General features: G+C 37.5%; 1 protein-coding gene across 4 annotated transcripts in view; it reads left to right on the top strand.

Moving 5' to 3' along the window:
* Positions 1 to 16,785, top strand: part of LOC137043632 (protein unc-13 homolog C) — a 548,445-nt gene that overhangs the window by 425,864 nt on the left and 105,796 nt on the right. For all 4 annotated transcript variants that reach the window (XR_010898550.1, XM_067419931.1, XM_067419930.1 and 1 more), the window contains 4 exons: positions 1,757 to 1,845; positions 7,566 to 7,706; positions 7,799 to 7,922; positions 10,895 to 10,954. Coding sequence is in view for 3 of the 4 variants with exons in the window: in XM_067419931.1 (XP_067276032.1) it covers positions 1,757 to 1,845; positions 7,566 to 7,706; positions 7,799 to 7,922; positions 10,895 to 10,954 (414 nt within the window). In the remaining variant the exon portion in view is untranslated. The remainder of the gene's footprint in view (positions 1 to 1,756; positions 1,846 to 7,565; positions 7,707 to 7,798; positions 7,923 to 10,894; positions 10,955 to 16,785) is intronic.

Below are 16,785 nucleotides of genomic sequence, written 5' to 3'. Positions count from 1 at the left end.
CATTCGTTTTGGATGAATGTTTTAACAAGTGTATTTTGTGTAACTGCAAATATTTAGTTTTGTTTTTGATTGCACTGATAAATACAGTCTAATGAGAATTAGACCGGAGATTAAAGAAATCTCAGGGTGCATTATCAGTGTGCATTATCCAGTGTGCATTATCAGTAAAATTCACCTGTGTGATGTGCGGTAATGTTTGAAGACAGAACACCTGTGTTTCATTGGCTCATCTGCTCTCATGCCTCTGATGTGGTGAGAGGCGTGTATTGAATTTGCAGTCATCATTATTCAAGCAACTCCTCAGTCAAGGCCTTTTTCAGAGGCTGAGCACGCTTAACTGAAAGCTCGCTGTACAACAGCAGATGAAATCACCAAACCATGGCATGAAAACAAGCATGGCAAACATGGCATTCTGTCAGCCAGTAATCTGAATCAAGTGAACTCGTTTTAAAACAAAAAAAAAGATATAACCATATATATAACAAAGTGATGTCCAGAGGAAATATTTGTTTTTAACATTTTTTTTTTTTTTTTTTTTTTTTTTTAATATATTTAAAATGTGAGGGAAGAACAAAACACTAAACTTGGTTAAGGTATTTTAACAAAATGATTTGGCAAAACTGCAGTGTAATACAGTTAATACATATAAGAAGGAATGAGGCGGGAACCGACGAACATTCAACAAATTTAATCAAACTAAATAAACAAAACGAAAGTAACGTGGGCAGCCCCTCATGGACGACTAGCCGCACACACATAATAAAACATAAACAAAACTCAACTTAAAGTCCAGGCCTGTTCCTCTCTCGTCTTCCACTGTCGTCGCCCCTCCTATTATGCTCCCGTCACTCCGCCGTGAGAGGAGACCAGTGTGGTGTGCAGCTGCCGCTCATTAACACTCGCCACTGGCCCGCTCTCACGGTCCCTCGCCTCACTGCTTGCCACATAAAGCTACAGGTTTTATTTCACTATGAAAAGAGCATCTAAAAACAAAACGTTCACAGTAAAAAACACAAAATAATAAGTTATTAATAATCTTTCTCTCAGTATTTTTGGTGTGTGTGTGTGTGTGTGTGTGTGTTCAGTTTTATTTGTATGACAGCCTGGCTAAATATTATAACATTGTTTCATCACAATTGACTAACAATTTATAATATGTAAATAATAATAATAATAATAATAATAATAATAATAATAATAATAATAATAATAATAATAAATAAATAAATAAATAAAAATGTAATTAGAGAAATATTGGAGTTAAACAAGGCTATTCATCTGTTCACATCATAAATGTGTATATTTAATTGGCAGAAATAATAATAAATAATAATAAAAAAAAAGTGTCCCTATGACACTGGGATTATTTATTCCTTGCGTGTTTTTGCAAACATCAGAGGTCACTGTGTCACTCTCTGCATCATGTATAGGATGCTTTATAAATCTGCAAATGTCAAAAAATAATACACTGTAATTTTGTTTATTTATTTTGTGCTTCTCCTGAAAAAAAAAAAAAAAAAAAAAAAAAAAAAACTTTTTTGATGGCAAAATGTCCACTAAGGTATAAGTTCCACAAGTCACTGATGTGTTCTTGATGTGCTAGGCAAATTTTAATTTTGGACCCTGGGTATGAATAATAAATTATTATTTTTGTATAATAAACTTTTCATTATTGGTTGGTTCTGAGACTTCAGTACTCCCTGTTCATATGTAGCATGTCCTGGTAATTGACAGTGATGTTGTGTGTCTCTTACAGTTGGACGCTGAGGCCAGTGATCTGCTCAAAGAACTTCAGAATAAGCTCAATACGGTGCTGGATGAGCTCAGCGGTGTATTTGGCTCCAGGTAAAAAACATAAGGGAACAATGTGTAAAGTTGTTGAGACGGTGTGAATATAATATTTTGGTAAGACTTTACTTATGTGTAATGCATTATAAAGGTATCATAAGGTAACATACATATAATGTATGTTGTAGTACCAGACATAAATTTGAAAAAAGAAAATCGTTTCATAAATAACCAAAATGAATTATAATGTATTGACGTGCATTGATATGTCAATCGCCACTTCGTCCTCAATAAATAAACCAGCGTGATGACTCTGTTCCTTTGAATATTTCTCTTTAATAATTGTTTAATCAATGCATCATCCTCAATAAACCATTCTCTGGCATGATACCTCGAACTCTCGAATATTCCGATCTAATATGATTTGTAACCTGTAAGGTTGCCAGAATAATAATCATATCACTGTTTGTAATAGGCCAAAGGAGAACTGGCTGACTGAGCCTGGTTTCTCCCAATGTTTATTTTTCTCCATTATGCCCTGATGGAGTTTTGATTCCCTTTCAGCCAGTACACTACGAGTTACATCAGTACTAACGATATGGGGGGTTCACTTAGAAAGCCAGCTGTCTTTAATCTCAATCAAAACGATCCAATGACATGGAAATGTCATGGGTCTGCGGAATTTGCCTAATGCAAGCCCACCCCACAGCGTGGGTATAAACTGCGTTGCATAGCAGTCAAGCATTTATGTTTCTGCTTCGGAGCCGAGTTTAACTTGCCTACCTTAGTGATCTTTCTCTTTAAGACGAGTGTTTTCCCAGAGTGTTGGTGTGAAGGTTCCGCGGATTCCGCACTCCTGTCGGTCTGTGCAGTGATCTGTGCAGGTCTGTGCGTTCTCCCTGGGCGCTTCAGCACTTTGCTCTAGTAAAAAGGCGAGATGTCTCGCTCATGCTCCGTTCCTGGGTGTGGTCTGCAGTTAGTGCGCACAGTGACGGCCATGAGCGCTGATTGGTATGCTTGTGCTTAGTGCATGCTGAGCGGGCATTCATGGATGCGGCTTGTTCCCACTGCGGGAACATGACCATCGCAGTGTTGAGATTGAGATTCAATGAACTCCGTGCTGGAGGGAGAGTCCCCTCTACCACACCCCAATCTGATGTCTCCGTGAGAGGCTGCACTTTGGCTGGTGGTCAGGATGATCTGAGGGTAACGGTGTGGAACAACCCTCTGCAACACTGCCCATGGTTATTCCAGATGAAGGCGCTGGTGTATTCCGGACTGGGCCTGGTGTCTCATTCGAATGTCTCATTCGAGTGGAATCCTCGAGTGGGGTCTAGAGAGCTCAAAGCTGGATGATTGGTATCTGTGGGCGGCCCGCACCGAGCGCGCCTGTCGGCCGTCAGTGCCTTTTTTCCCGGCGGTGCATGAAGCAGTCTCGAGGTTGTGGAAGTTCCCATTGTCTTTCCGCGATCATTCGGCGGCCGCTTCCGCCTTCACGACGCTCGATAGCAGCGCGGCTACAGGGTACACTGGGGTTCCCCCTGTGGAGGCTTCTGTTCAACTGCGTCCTCAGAGCGCCCCTGCTTGGTGCGCCGACTCAAAGCACTCATCCGAGGCCTGTAGGTTCTCGTCCTCATTAGTGGGCGGGGCCTATAGCGTTGCGGGCCGGGCCGCGTCGGCCCTGCATGTTTTGGCCCTCCTTCAGGTTTATCAGGCCAGGATGCTCACAGACATTGCTGATGTCTCAGCAATGCTCAGCAATGCTGAGCAATGTCTCAGCAAAGACATTGCTGATGTCTCGAGCGCAGTGCTGACCCTGCTTTTGTGCATGAGCTGCGCCCGGCCGCTGACCTCATCCTACGGGTGACGAAAGTGACCGCGCAGGCTCTCGATCAGGTGATGTACACTTGTGTGGTCCAGGAGCACCATCTATGGCTTAGCCTGGCTGAGATGTGTGAGTCTGATAGAACACGCTTCCTAACCGCTCCCATCTCCCATGCTGGTCTATTCGGCGGGGTGGTTGTCAGCTGCACAGTTCTGCACAGTGTGTGCCACCTCAGTGCCTCGCCACTCTCGGTTCCCTCTGTCGCCTGAGTCAAGACCCCCATGGGACGCTCCGCCTCCCCTAGTCTCCACTGGCAGGGCGCGGAACTCGACCCCGCCCACTATCCGGGCCGCTTCCATGCCTCCCGGGTCTGGGCCGGTCATTCCGCTTCGCTGCCCCACGCCGGGTACGCCTGTGGCTCGCATGATCCCCTTGGTTCAGTTTTTGGGGGTCTGGCTAGTGCTCCCGAAGCTGTCCAACAGGCTCGCCCGCACCATCAGGCTCGGTTATGGGATACAGTTTGCACGATCTCCTCCCCTCTTCCAAGGAGTCCGCTATACGATGATGGATGGCAATGCCCCTGTCCTGCAAGCGGAGATTGACACCCTACTGGTGAAGGGTGCCGTCGAGATCGTCCATCTGGCAGAGATGAAGTCCGGCTTCTACAGCCCTAACTTCATTGTACCCAGGAAAGGCGGGTTACGACCAATCCTGGACCTGCGCATCTTGAACCGAACCCTACACAGGCTTCCCTTCAGGATGTTTACAGCCAAATGCATTTTTGAATGCGTTCGTCCACGCGATTGGTTTGCAGTGATCAACCTGAAGGGCACGTACTTTCTCCATACTTCCTCGACCCAGACCATTTCTTCGGTTTGCCTTTGAGCATACCAGTATGCCGTTCTCCCATTCGGGCTGGCCCTGTCTCCTTGCGTCTTTACAAAGGTTGTCGAGGCAGCCCCAGTGCCACTCAGGTAACTCGGGGTTCGCATCCTGAATTATCTCGACGACTGGCTGATCCTCAGCCACTCGCGACAGCAGGTCCCGAATGGTCCCAGCCCTCGTGTCAGGCTAGGTGCCCGTGTGCATGGTTCCCCTGCAGGCCAACCGTCACGTGTATTCTCCACGGTAAGTCTCCTTGAGCGCGTGTCTTCCCTTTGCAAGATCCTTGCCACCCCTGGGGTTGAAAAACATTTCCACCTGCGGCTGGATACTCCAGGTTCCTCTGTATGCATCCCATACGTGGGTCATACGTGTATTCATAAGTCCTCCCTACGGGTAGGCTCTGTGATTGCATTTCTCCACGTGGGATATGCCCTTAGTATACCTTGGTAGCTCAGCCGGCCCCTTGTTTTCTTAAATTCCAAGGCAGGGTGCTCAGGTCAGCCCAGGATGCTGGAAGACAGCGCTGCGCTGATTAGACTGAACCCCCATTTTGTCAGTACTGATGTAACTCATAGTGTACTGACTGAAAGGGAACGTCTCGGTTACGTATGTATCCCTCATTCCCTGAAAGAAGGAAGCGGAAACGTTGCATCCCCATGCCACATCCGCTGTGCCGCTGGGATGGCAGGCTTCAGCTCCTCAGCAGGTAACAAATGCGTGACTGCTATGCAACGCCGTTTATACCCACGCTGTGGGGCGGGCTTGCATTAGGCAAATTCCGCAGACCCATGACATGTCCATGTCATTGGATCGTTTTGATTGAGATTGAAGGCAGCATTTGTAAATATGTAACCGAGACGTTCCTTACCACTGTCGCCTTTGGCTTGGTTAGTTGAATTAGTTTGGTTGAATTAGTTTGATTAGTTGAATCAAATTTTTCAACTAAATATCCAAATAAAATTAATTACTAAATTAGCTATATCAAGTAAATCACTGATCTGCCTACATTGTCGCTATATGATAAATTGAAATCAGCTGATTACATCACCATTTTCTCCAGAGCGGCTGTACAGCCGAATCAAATTTTGTTGCAATATTTTCCTGTTTAATGCTTTGAAACAATCTTCATTGTAAACGCACTATTTAAATAAAATTGACTTGACTATAATATTTGAATAAATATTATAATATTTGCATAAATATTTGCATAAATGTGTAATGGATTATAAAGGTATAAATAATATATTTTCATAAATAACCAAAATGAATTATATATTTGCATACATTGGTTGTCATGTGTTTTAATCCATAATACTTTCTAAAGGTGTTTTCAAGTATTATAATGTTTTATAACTGAGGTTATAATCTTTTATGAGATCACATTATGCATTATAAGGTGCATTGCACTTTATAATTGATGCATTAAAAACCTTTTATAATGCATTAAACACCGATCAGGCATTACATTATGACAGGTGATTTATTATCGCTTCATCGCGGCACCTGTTAGTGGGTGGGATGTAGTATGCAGCGAACATTTTGTCCTCAAATTTGATGTGTTAGAAGCAAGTAAAATGGGCAAGAATTTGAGTGAGTTTGACAAGGGCCAAAATGTGATGGAAAGATTTGGTCAGAGCATCTCCAAAACTGCAGCCCTAGTTAGGAGTTCCTTTTCTGCATTGCTTAGTATCTATCAAAAGTGGTCCAAGGAAGGACCAGTGGTAAACCATTGACAGGGTGATAGGTGGCCAAGGCTCACTGGTGCACATGGGGAGCAAAGGGCTGGCCCGTGTGTTCAAATCAAAAAGACAAGCTACTGTAACTCAAATTACACATTGATCAAGTTAATGCTGGTTCTCATAGAAAGGTGTCAGAATACACAGTGCATCGCAGTTTGTTGCGTATGGGGCTTGCATAGCTGCAGACCAGTCAGGGTGCCCATGCTGACCCCTGTCCACCGCTAAAAGTACCAACAGTAGGCACGTGGTCATCAATCAGAAATGGACCAGAGAGCAATGGAAGAAGGTGGCCTGGTCTGATCAATCATGTTTTCTTTTACACACATGGATGGCCGTGTGCGTGTGTGTCGCTTACCTGGGGAACACATGACACCAGAATGCACTATGGGAAGAAGGCAAGCCAGAGGAGGAAGTGTTATGCTTTGAACAAGGTTATGCTGGTAAACCTTGGGTCATGCCATCCATGTGGATGTTTCTTTGGCACGTATCACCTACCTAAGCATTGTTGCAATTCATGTACACCCTTTCATTGAAACAGTAGTCCCTGGTGGCTGTGGCCTCTTTCAGCAGGATAATGCGCCCTGCCACAAAGCTAAAATGGTTCAGGAACGGTTTAAGGAGCCCAAGTTTGAGATGTTGACTTGGTCTCCAAATTCCCCTGATCCCAATCCAATTGAGCATCTGTGGTATGAGCTGAACAAACAAGTCTGATTCATGGAAGCCCCACCTCACAACTTACAAGACTTAAAGGATCTGCTGTTAACATCTTGGTGCCATTTACTATAGCACACCTTCAGGATTCTAGTGGAGTCCATGCCTCGACAGGTTAGGGCTGTTTTGGCGCAAACACAATATTAGGATGGTGGTCATAATGTTATGCCTGAATTGTGTATACTGATGTTTTTAGGTAAAGTGTTACTGATATTTTAACGGACTTGCTTAAATCGAGTAAAGAGTTTAAATTCCTAAAACAAATTTAATGTTCACAGTATGCATGTTTGATTAAATCGTGAAAAGTTTTGATTAAGTCAGCAGAGATGAAGAAAGTTCATGTGTTTAGATGAAAACTCATTCAAGGAATCATTCATAGAAGACCTGTGACATTTATGGACACAGTAAATAGCATCCATGTTCCATTTGTTTCAGAGTGCCTTCCATGATTAAAAAGCATAGACATACAGTCGATAAATGATAAAATAATAAAAAAAATCATTTAAACTCAAATTATATGAATGTGTTGAACATGTATTCATTATCAAATGAAATGATAGCATCTCAAGTGATTATGAATGTTGTTTTCAGACTGAGTTTATAATGTCCTTCCACAGTTTCAAGCCAGTGATTGAGGACTGTGTCAAACAAATGAACCAGGAGCTTGTGCAGATGAAAGGAAATGCAGGGAACAAGAGTAATGCAGCCATGGACGCAGAGACTGTCCTGCGACCCCTTATGGACCTGCTGGACAAGAAGTAAGAAAACTACAAACAGAATTACATTTCTTGAAACATAGTAACCAGTTGCATATCCGTCTTTCACTCCATCCCCCCTGTTTTTTCTCCAGCCTAATTCTGTTTGCTAAGATCTGTGAGAAAACAGTTCTCAAACGGGTTCTGAAGGAACTGTGGAAAATAGTCCTCAACACCATTGAACGACAGATTGTTCTTCCGCCGCTCTCAGACCAGACAGTGAGTGTAACACGTCTCTTAGCCTAACGCACACACATGATATGTCATCTCTTCTGCATCTGCTCCTAACAGAAGCTTATGGAAATGAGAGGGAAGACGCAATTCCAGGGCATCAGCTGAGTATAGAAAGAGAGGTTTTATTTAGTGGTTAAAGCTACACTGTGATATTTTCCCCCATCTAGTGGTGAAAAGGTTTATGACCATCCAGTGAATAATAGTTTCTGTTCCTCTCCATTCTGATTTCATTTGAACTCCTACGGTGGCCAATTTAGTCCAAGATTAACATGGCAACCCCCCTCTTCACATTCAACACCGTGTCATCGAGTGTTAAAACGCGAAAGGCGAAGCTTGAATTTATGGGTATGTCCCTCTTTGGCTAATATACTTTCAAGATGGAGGGGCAACATGGCGACCAGCATTCAAACCCCTCACCTGTATGTATTTTCAATGGCATATTATAAACTTACGAGAATACTTTATTACTTGAAAGAAGTAAATTTACATTTATGAGCATATGAAAGAAATAAGTGTTTTTAGCTAAGAATAAACTAAAAAAGTTACACAGTGTAGCTTTAAGGTATCTACAAAGATAAATGCTGTCCATAATTACCAAGGATCATCAGCTGTTTTGTTTGTTTGATTTATTGATTGTTTTTATTTTTTGATAAATTGATATTTTTGAGAAAATAAAAATGTTATTATGGAGGGTGATGCAATGAGATGCAGGCAGACAAGCAATGATTTTGTCAAATATCAAATTTGAATGAGGGATAGCAAATGAATTAAGTAAAAATGTAAAACTTATAGAGACAAACAAATTAATCATGTACATAATAGTTTATAATAAAATCCAAAGTATTGTTTTCTAACAGATGAAGATTGTGAAGATCAGAATATAGAGAAAAAAGGATGAAATCAGAAGGAGAAAAGACTTGAAGCAGAACGAATCGTTCGTTTGAACCGGTTCTTTTTAGTGAATCAGTTCACCAAATCGGACTGAACTGTTCCAAACAGTTTGTGTCTCTAGTAAGCACTAATCCACAAATGTCTTAAGTGTTTCACTTTTTGACTTTTTGACTCTTTGTCTCTCTCTCTCTCTCTCTCTCTCTCTCTCTCTCTCTCTCTCTCTCTCTCTCTCTCTCTCTCTCTCTCTCTCTCTCTCTCTCTCTCTCTCTCTCTCTCTCTCTCTCTCTCTCTCTCTCTCTCGCTACACTGATTTAACCTACTGTTAAGAGAGAGCTGATGATGATAATGAGCACAGAGATATACTGAGCATGCGGGCAGCGGAGGGAGTGACATTGTTGTGTTTAGTAATAGTAGTTTTTTGCAGTCAAAGCGGTTGATTTAGGAGTTTTTTTGGCGTCTCCGTGTGGTTCTGCTCAGTATCGCAGCTTGAGAGGTCTACATTTAAATGTCCATTTTACATAACATGTTTAAAATGAAAACAATCTCAATGTTGTTGCTCTCTACACATACTATACACTAAATTCTGTAAAGGTTCTTTAGTAAAAAAAAAAAAAAATCATGGGTGCTTAGGTGCGTACAAATTTTAATTTATTATAATATAATTATATGGACTCCTTATATTTGGTTATTTGGTTTCCTTTTGGAGTTTCCAATGATCCTTGAAGCTTGCATAAAATACAGTTTTGTGTAATGGTTACTTTAGTTCTAGCAAATTATGGCAAAATTAATGTGTTTAATAAGATAAATGGCGACGGCTTAATTTCATAATAAGCATGCGATTAATCGCACAGAACAGATGTGATTAATCGTGATTAAAAAATTGTAATCTATTGACAGCCCTTTAATAAACATTAATGAAAGGCTTTTACATTTGTAGCTATTTTTTTTTTGTGTGTGTGTGTGTGTGTGTGTGTGTGTGTGTGTGTGTGTGTGTGTGTGTGTGTGTGTGTGTGTGTGTGTGTGTGTGTGTGTGTGTGTGTGTGTGTGTGTGTGTGTGTGTGTGTGTGTGTGTGTGTGTGTGTGTGTGTGTGTGTGTGTGTGAAAATTTTCTAGTGACTAAATATTGATATTTATGAGTAAATTTGTCAGTTGGCCGAATTGAATTTCTGTTAATTAAATTGCATCAGTATTTAATTGAGAGCAATAGGTTTTATTTTTTTATATCTAAAACAAATGGTCCTTTATATATTTTGCATGTAGAAAAAAAAATTGATAGAAGATTGAATAGGGTTTATATATTTTTTCATAATATAATACAATTATAAATTTTCTAATTATTAATTTAGAAAAAAAAAATCATGGAAGATCAATGTATTTTACTTTATAGCTAAATAAAATATTAATGTCTTATTCATTCATTCATTCGTTCATATATATTTTTCATAATAAACTAAAATAAGATAATGGATTTTCTAATTATCTTAGAAAAATAAATAAAAATAAAATGTTCAATGTAGGCCTTATATTTATATTGTATTTCATAGCTAAGTTAGAAAAAAAAAGCATGTTTACTTTTATTTTATTTTATAGCTGAAATTAATTATTTAATTTCTAGCTTTATTTATAGATAAAATAAAAGTAAATCAAATATTGACTTTAGGGCTTACATTATTTTCACTTATATGATAAATAAAATAAAATAAAATAAAATAAAATAAAATAAAATAAAATAAAATAAAATAAAATAAAATAAAATATACAATACAATACAATACAATACAATACAATACAAAACAATACAATAAAGTACAATACAATACAATACACAATTACCCTTATTGTTTTTGGAAATAATATTCCAAAAAGAGATGTGAACAAACGAAATGTTCCTTCAGGAGCTTCCTGCCATCTTCTCAAAGCTGAATCAGTACCCAAATACTAGACTGCCAAACACACTAAACATCAAAAATTATTTTTGACTCGCTGAATGACCCGTCTCCTAAACAGCTAATTTCTAAAGGAGTGAATTACTTTTTGACTCTTTGTTTTGTACTTTTGTTTAACAGCAAGGGGCTCAGATGATTTTCAGTGCTGCCAAGGATCTGGGTCAGCTCTCCAAGCTCAAGGTGAGGATTTTTTTTGTGATCTAGGCTATAAACAAATTTAGGGGTCCTACTTTATTTTAAGTGACTTAAACAACTATGTACTAACATTTAAATGAATCATTTGATACAGTGCATAAGTGTTTTAAAATTGAACTTACATGCTCCTGCTTGTAATTACATTTGTAATTGATATCTGTTTTTCCCTATTTATACAAATTTCTGTATTTTCCGACCTGTAGTCTGAGAAATAAAAATGTCTGGGGGTGGGGTGGCCTGGTAACTGTATGATGACTGAAATTGTTAAATGGCCTTAATTACTAAAAAAAACTGCAAAATGTTGGGTTTTTAAATACATTCAAGTTATGTACGGATTCCGAGAGCGCTGGATGAGCTCATGGTGCCATCTATGGAACAACAATCCCTCTTACCATGTTAGCCCATGTTTAAAGCTTTTTACAATACATGGTTGTAAGAATGTAACAAGGCTTAGTTCAATCATCAAATCACACTAAGCCATGTTGTTAATGTTATTCATCGTCCAGTTTTAAAAATGGCAACAACAAAAACACATAGCCCCAATGTTTTGCTTGATACTATGAACTGTCTTAGAAAATGCTAAATTACAGGAGCTTGTATAAGTAAATGGTAAATTGTCATTATTGAATGAACTTTTCCTTTAACCAAATGGTCTTCATGTGTTTAAATGTGACCCCGAAAACAGGAGTTAAGCCTCTGAATACAAATTGGTGTGGATCCTATTGTAGATGGGAGCAAGTCATGCTCAATTTAAAGTGTTGTTTTCCATCCTGACAGAGGGAGGAAAGGCAAACAGGCTGCGACTGACAGGGAGTTTTATGTTTGTCAGATTTAGAAGGCAGCACTCCTCGAGGACACTGAGCAGCAGTAGATATCTTCCTTGAGAAATTACAGCAGGGCTTGGGGCTTTCATGTAGCTCCCATTTTGCTACATTTGCTGTTAAAATTGCTTCTAGCTTATGTTAAGGCATTGTAGCTGCCAGTCAAAAGCTTCCAACAATGCCCTGCTGCCCGTTTACATCATTACAGTCTCTATGGAATCACGCCAGAAAACTTTCCCGGTTACGAGAGATCTGCTGGTATAATTATATCTGCCCTGCTGAGGAATTTGGACGGGCACTTTGGATCTGAGCGGGTGTCAGACAGATGGAGGGTTTCTTGTGATTATGTCTCCACAGTCCAGTGGCAGATACTCTCCATCTCATTTGTCCCTCTCCCTCATTTCAAGGGTATTCTCACAAAAATGCGTATAAATAGTACGAGTGTGCAATGTCGTGGAATGTATACGCCAAAACTCATTTTGGCGTGTCTATGGCACGCTGTTTTTCGCGTGCATATGATACGCATTTTATGGCGTATTATACATACGAACCCCCCACCCTAAACCTACCCAAGCGTGTGTCATATATACGCCATAAAGTGCGTATCATATGCACGCGAAAAACAGCGTATCATATGCACGCCAAAATGAGTTTTGCCGTATACATTCCACGACATTGCACACTCGTACTATTTATACGCATTTATGTGTGATCGGGTTGCTCATTTCATATGCATTGAAACATCTCTAGTCAATTGCAGATTTACCTCAAAATGCTTTTTTATAGCTCCTGTTCTCTGTGCTGCAGTAACTGAGTGTATATTTCAACTGCTCTGTTTCTAAACCTAGGGCACTGCTGTCTTCTACAGTATTAGCAGGATTTCTGCCCTTCCACAATTTTAGGCTTTAAAAATGTGTTAAATTGGAGTAGAAAGTCTTGAATTCAATATCATGGCATTAAATTAGGGCCTTTCAGAAAACATTAATGGAACCGTAGAATCAATTCATGAAAACTAAATTAAAGAAAAAGACAGAATTTGAGGAAAATAACAAAATGTATTTCATAAGTCCCTAAAAAAATATTATTTATTTATTTTTTACATTTCAAATAAATTGTCTGTTTTATTATTTCAATTTAATAGACATGCTTTTTGATTAGTACAATTTATTTTACCATTAAAACAGAGCCCAGAATTTTTTTTTTTTTTTTTTTTTTTTACAAATCAAGATTTTATAGGGCCCAACATTTTCATAGGGCCCACAATTAAATGCATGAACTGCGAAACAATTTATATCTAGGTTTTTTGTTTTCCACAAATATCTAAACATCTTTAAATCAATATACATGTACTTGAAATGCTAGAATTTAGGTCTTGTTTTCTGAGAAACTGAACAAATTGGAGTTTATGCTTAAAACAACACCTGTCAATAATTTGCATTTGAATCAAGTAGATCTTTATGAACCCGTTGGCAGATTTTTGTTCTTCTTTTAATTATAAAATTACTTTTTAAAGATAAAAAGTTATGGAGATCTGTTGGAAATTATTATTTCAAACTTTGAACTTTTTTAAATGTTTTTAAAAAGTCTTAAATGTACCATCATAAAACCTGCAGAAACCCTGATTAGGCAACTGTCTTAAATCTGAACTGCAACTGAACTGACCGCAAGTAATAAGTGACTGTTTTGAAGCACTCTGCATAGGCACATTAAGTATGGAATTCCAAACCTGCCAATAAATAAATATACAAATAAATGTTAAAAAATAAAAAAATAAAAATAAAAAATTATAGAGAGAGAGAGAGAGAGAGAAAATATAGAGAGCATATATATATATATATATATATATATATATATATATATATATATATATATTAGGGACGGGACTCGATTAAAAAAATTTATCTAATTAATTTGAGGCTGTGTAATTAATAAATCGAAATTAATCGCATTTTAATTGCATATAAATATTTGACCTGAGAACATAATAATAATAATAATAATAATAATAATAATAATAATAATTAAAGCTGCAAGCAGCATTTAGCGGGGTTCAAGCTTTTAAGGCCTTTTAAGCACAGAGGCATTAAAGACATTAAGTTTATTTATACTGAAATAATAGATGGAAAAGTCCATTTAGCACTTTGAGATTTTGTTTAATATAAAGCGCATTATAAATAAAATGTATTATTATTATTATTATTATTATTATTATTATTATTATTATTATTATTATTATTATTATTATTATTATTATTATTATTTACAGCCAATATAGGCAATTTACCATAAACTGATAAAAATGACTTTGTGGTATGGTAAAATCTATTACATTAATTCATGTAATTATTACATTGTAAAATCAAGTTTAAGTTGGAACTATATATCTTAAGTCAAATGTACAGTCTATTCATGTAATAACTTAACTGAGAAAAAAGAGTGAATTTTATCATATATTTACAAATAATATTTAATGTTTTATAGTCACAGCACATGCACCTAAAATATTAAGTAAATTTAAATGTGAAAAGCAAAGTGCATTTGAAAATGCGCACAGATTTTGTTCAGTGGTGGCAGAGATGATCATTTCGGGATGTTGCTTTTTATGTGGCTGACTTATTCTCAATAAGTTTTGACTTTTAACTGAACGTGAGTTGTAATCACAATAACGATAGCTAAAGCTACATAAGCTCTTATTGAGAATTAAGAGAGTTTTTTTATGTCACCATTATGGCGATTAGTGTTTTCTTTAGTTGGGCAGTTTGATGACTTTTTAATGTTAATGTTTCTCTCATTGCTGTATCTGGGTTTGTTATGGCAAGAAAAGCAGAGAAAACACAATCAGATGCTTTTGGCCGCTTGATGATCAGAATATGATCATTTACATTTACATTTATGCATTTGGCAGACACTTTTATCCAAAGCGACTTACATTGTATTCAAGGTACACATTTTACATTTTTGTCAAGTCTTGCTTTCCCTGGGAATCGAACCCATGACCTTGGCGTTGCTAGCGCCATGCTCTACTCATTGAGCTACAGGAAAGACATTCCTGTAGCTCAAAGATCATTGTGTAGTGGCTTAATTCACCAATCTTATACCTGAGTATGAGCAATATACTATTAACCTTGTTTTATTCTAGAAAAGATCCATCACAGTTTTAACCAGAAAAGTTAAATACGTTTTATAACAGACTGTACACTAAGCACTTTGAACTCCTGCAAGCTTTTCTCACACACAGATATCAAGATTCAGCCTAAGAATCTCAACAATTGTGACATGCTTCCTGCCACAATGCATTCTGGGGGCATCATGCAAAACTCAGAAATATCAGCAATGTTCACTTGGATTTGTAATTGGATACAATGGTAATCTGAGTGAAACTTACAATCTATAGAGTATTGCCAGTACAATTTACTTGTGTATTTTACATAAAAAAAATAAGTGGTTCTAGTAAGTAAATATTACTTAGAATAGCCCGAGTAAATATTACAAGCACTTTTTGTGTGGAAAAAGTTGCCTAGCTTTTTTTAAGTAAATGTCACTCCAAATTTTTTTCAGTGTAGGAAATGTATGGTTTTTAAAGCTTTTTCACACACTGATAAAAACAACTTGTAAGATTTACTTGATAAAATCTTTGTAACAATTTGCACTCAGTTTTTCTAAGTAAAATTTACTGCTGCAATATCAAGTACAACTTACTTGCCAATATCAAGTAAAATGTACTTAACTATAAATGTAACATTTGCAAAGACATTAAGTAAATGTTACTTAATTATATTTAACTTAGCATGTTGTATTTATTAAAAGTAATCAAGTAAATTTAATTTTAAAAGGAGCATAACTATTGTGAAAATTTTATAAATCTGTATTATTTACTCTTATGAAGTAATTAAGTAGATTTTATAATGTTTGTCCATTTGACATTTTGAATTACTTAGTTGAATTAATTTATATTACTCACTATTATTATGTAAATGTTGCTATTTTAAACCAAATAAATGTAATAATGTTCTCTGCATAAAATACATTTATCACAAATCACACATAAATACAATGAAGTTGAACAGTTTATTATGTCAAAATTTACAATTAACCATTAAATCAGTAATGTTCACATCAACTGATTAAGTAGTTAAGGTACATTCATTATAATTTACAATAACTGTAGAATTAACCATGTATGGTTCAACTAAACATCAGCAGCCAATAGTGGCATAACTAACATTAAAGGGTTAGTTCAGCCAAATATGATATGTATCACATTTGAGTCCAAAAATAACAAAAACTACGACTTTATTCAGCATTGTCTTCTCTTCCGTGTTTGTGTTCAATCCTCAAATAAAGATTCAAACGGTGAAGAGAAGCCAATGCTGAATAAAGTCGTAGTTTTTGTTATTTTTGGACCCAAATGTATTTTGGATGCTTCAAGAGACTCTAATTAACCCACTGATGTCTCATATGGACTACTTTGATGATGTTTTTATTCCCTTTCTGGACATGGACAGTATAGTGTGCATACACTTAGATACACTCTCGGACTAAATATAAAATATCTTAAACTGTGTGTGAAGATGAACGGAGGTCTTACGGGTGTGGAACGACATTAGGGAGAGGAGTTAATGACAGACATTTCATTTTTGACTGAACTGAACTAACTTAACCCTTTAATGACGAGCACATGCATAGTTCAGCTGAAACAGAATGGTCACTTTTCCTTAATGCTCATTCATCGACTGGATCCTCTCAATCAGCTCCATGGACGACCATGTTCAGCAGCAACACTGCGACTGTCCTCCTGCATATAGTTTGTAAGAAAGAAAGAACACAATTCCATTTAAGAAATAGATTTACATTTATAACATTACATTTTATTTTCATTAAAAAGGTGACCGGACCTTCATGTCGTTAGCTCACTAAAATAGAATTGCTGACATTCATGCACTTGTTGCTAACGTTATACATCAATGCTTATTTGGTATCAGAGTTCACCTGCCA

Source organism: Pseudorasbora parva, chromosome 16, assembly GCF_024679245.1.
Source record: "Pseudorasbora parva isolate DD20220531a chromosome 16, ASM2467924v1, whole genome shotgun sequence".
Lineage (NCBI taxonomy): Eukaryota > Metazoa > Chordata > Actinopteri > Cypriniformes > Gobionidae > Pseudorasbora > Pseudorasbora parva.
The sequence above is the reverse complement of the archived record's forward strand: the minus strand, read 5'-3'. Positions and strand labels throughout refer to the sequence as shown.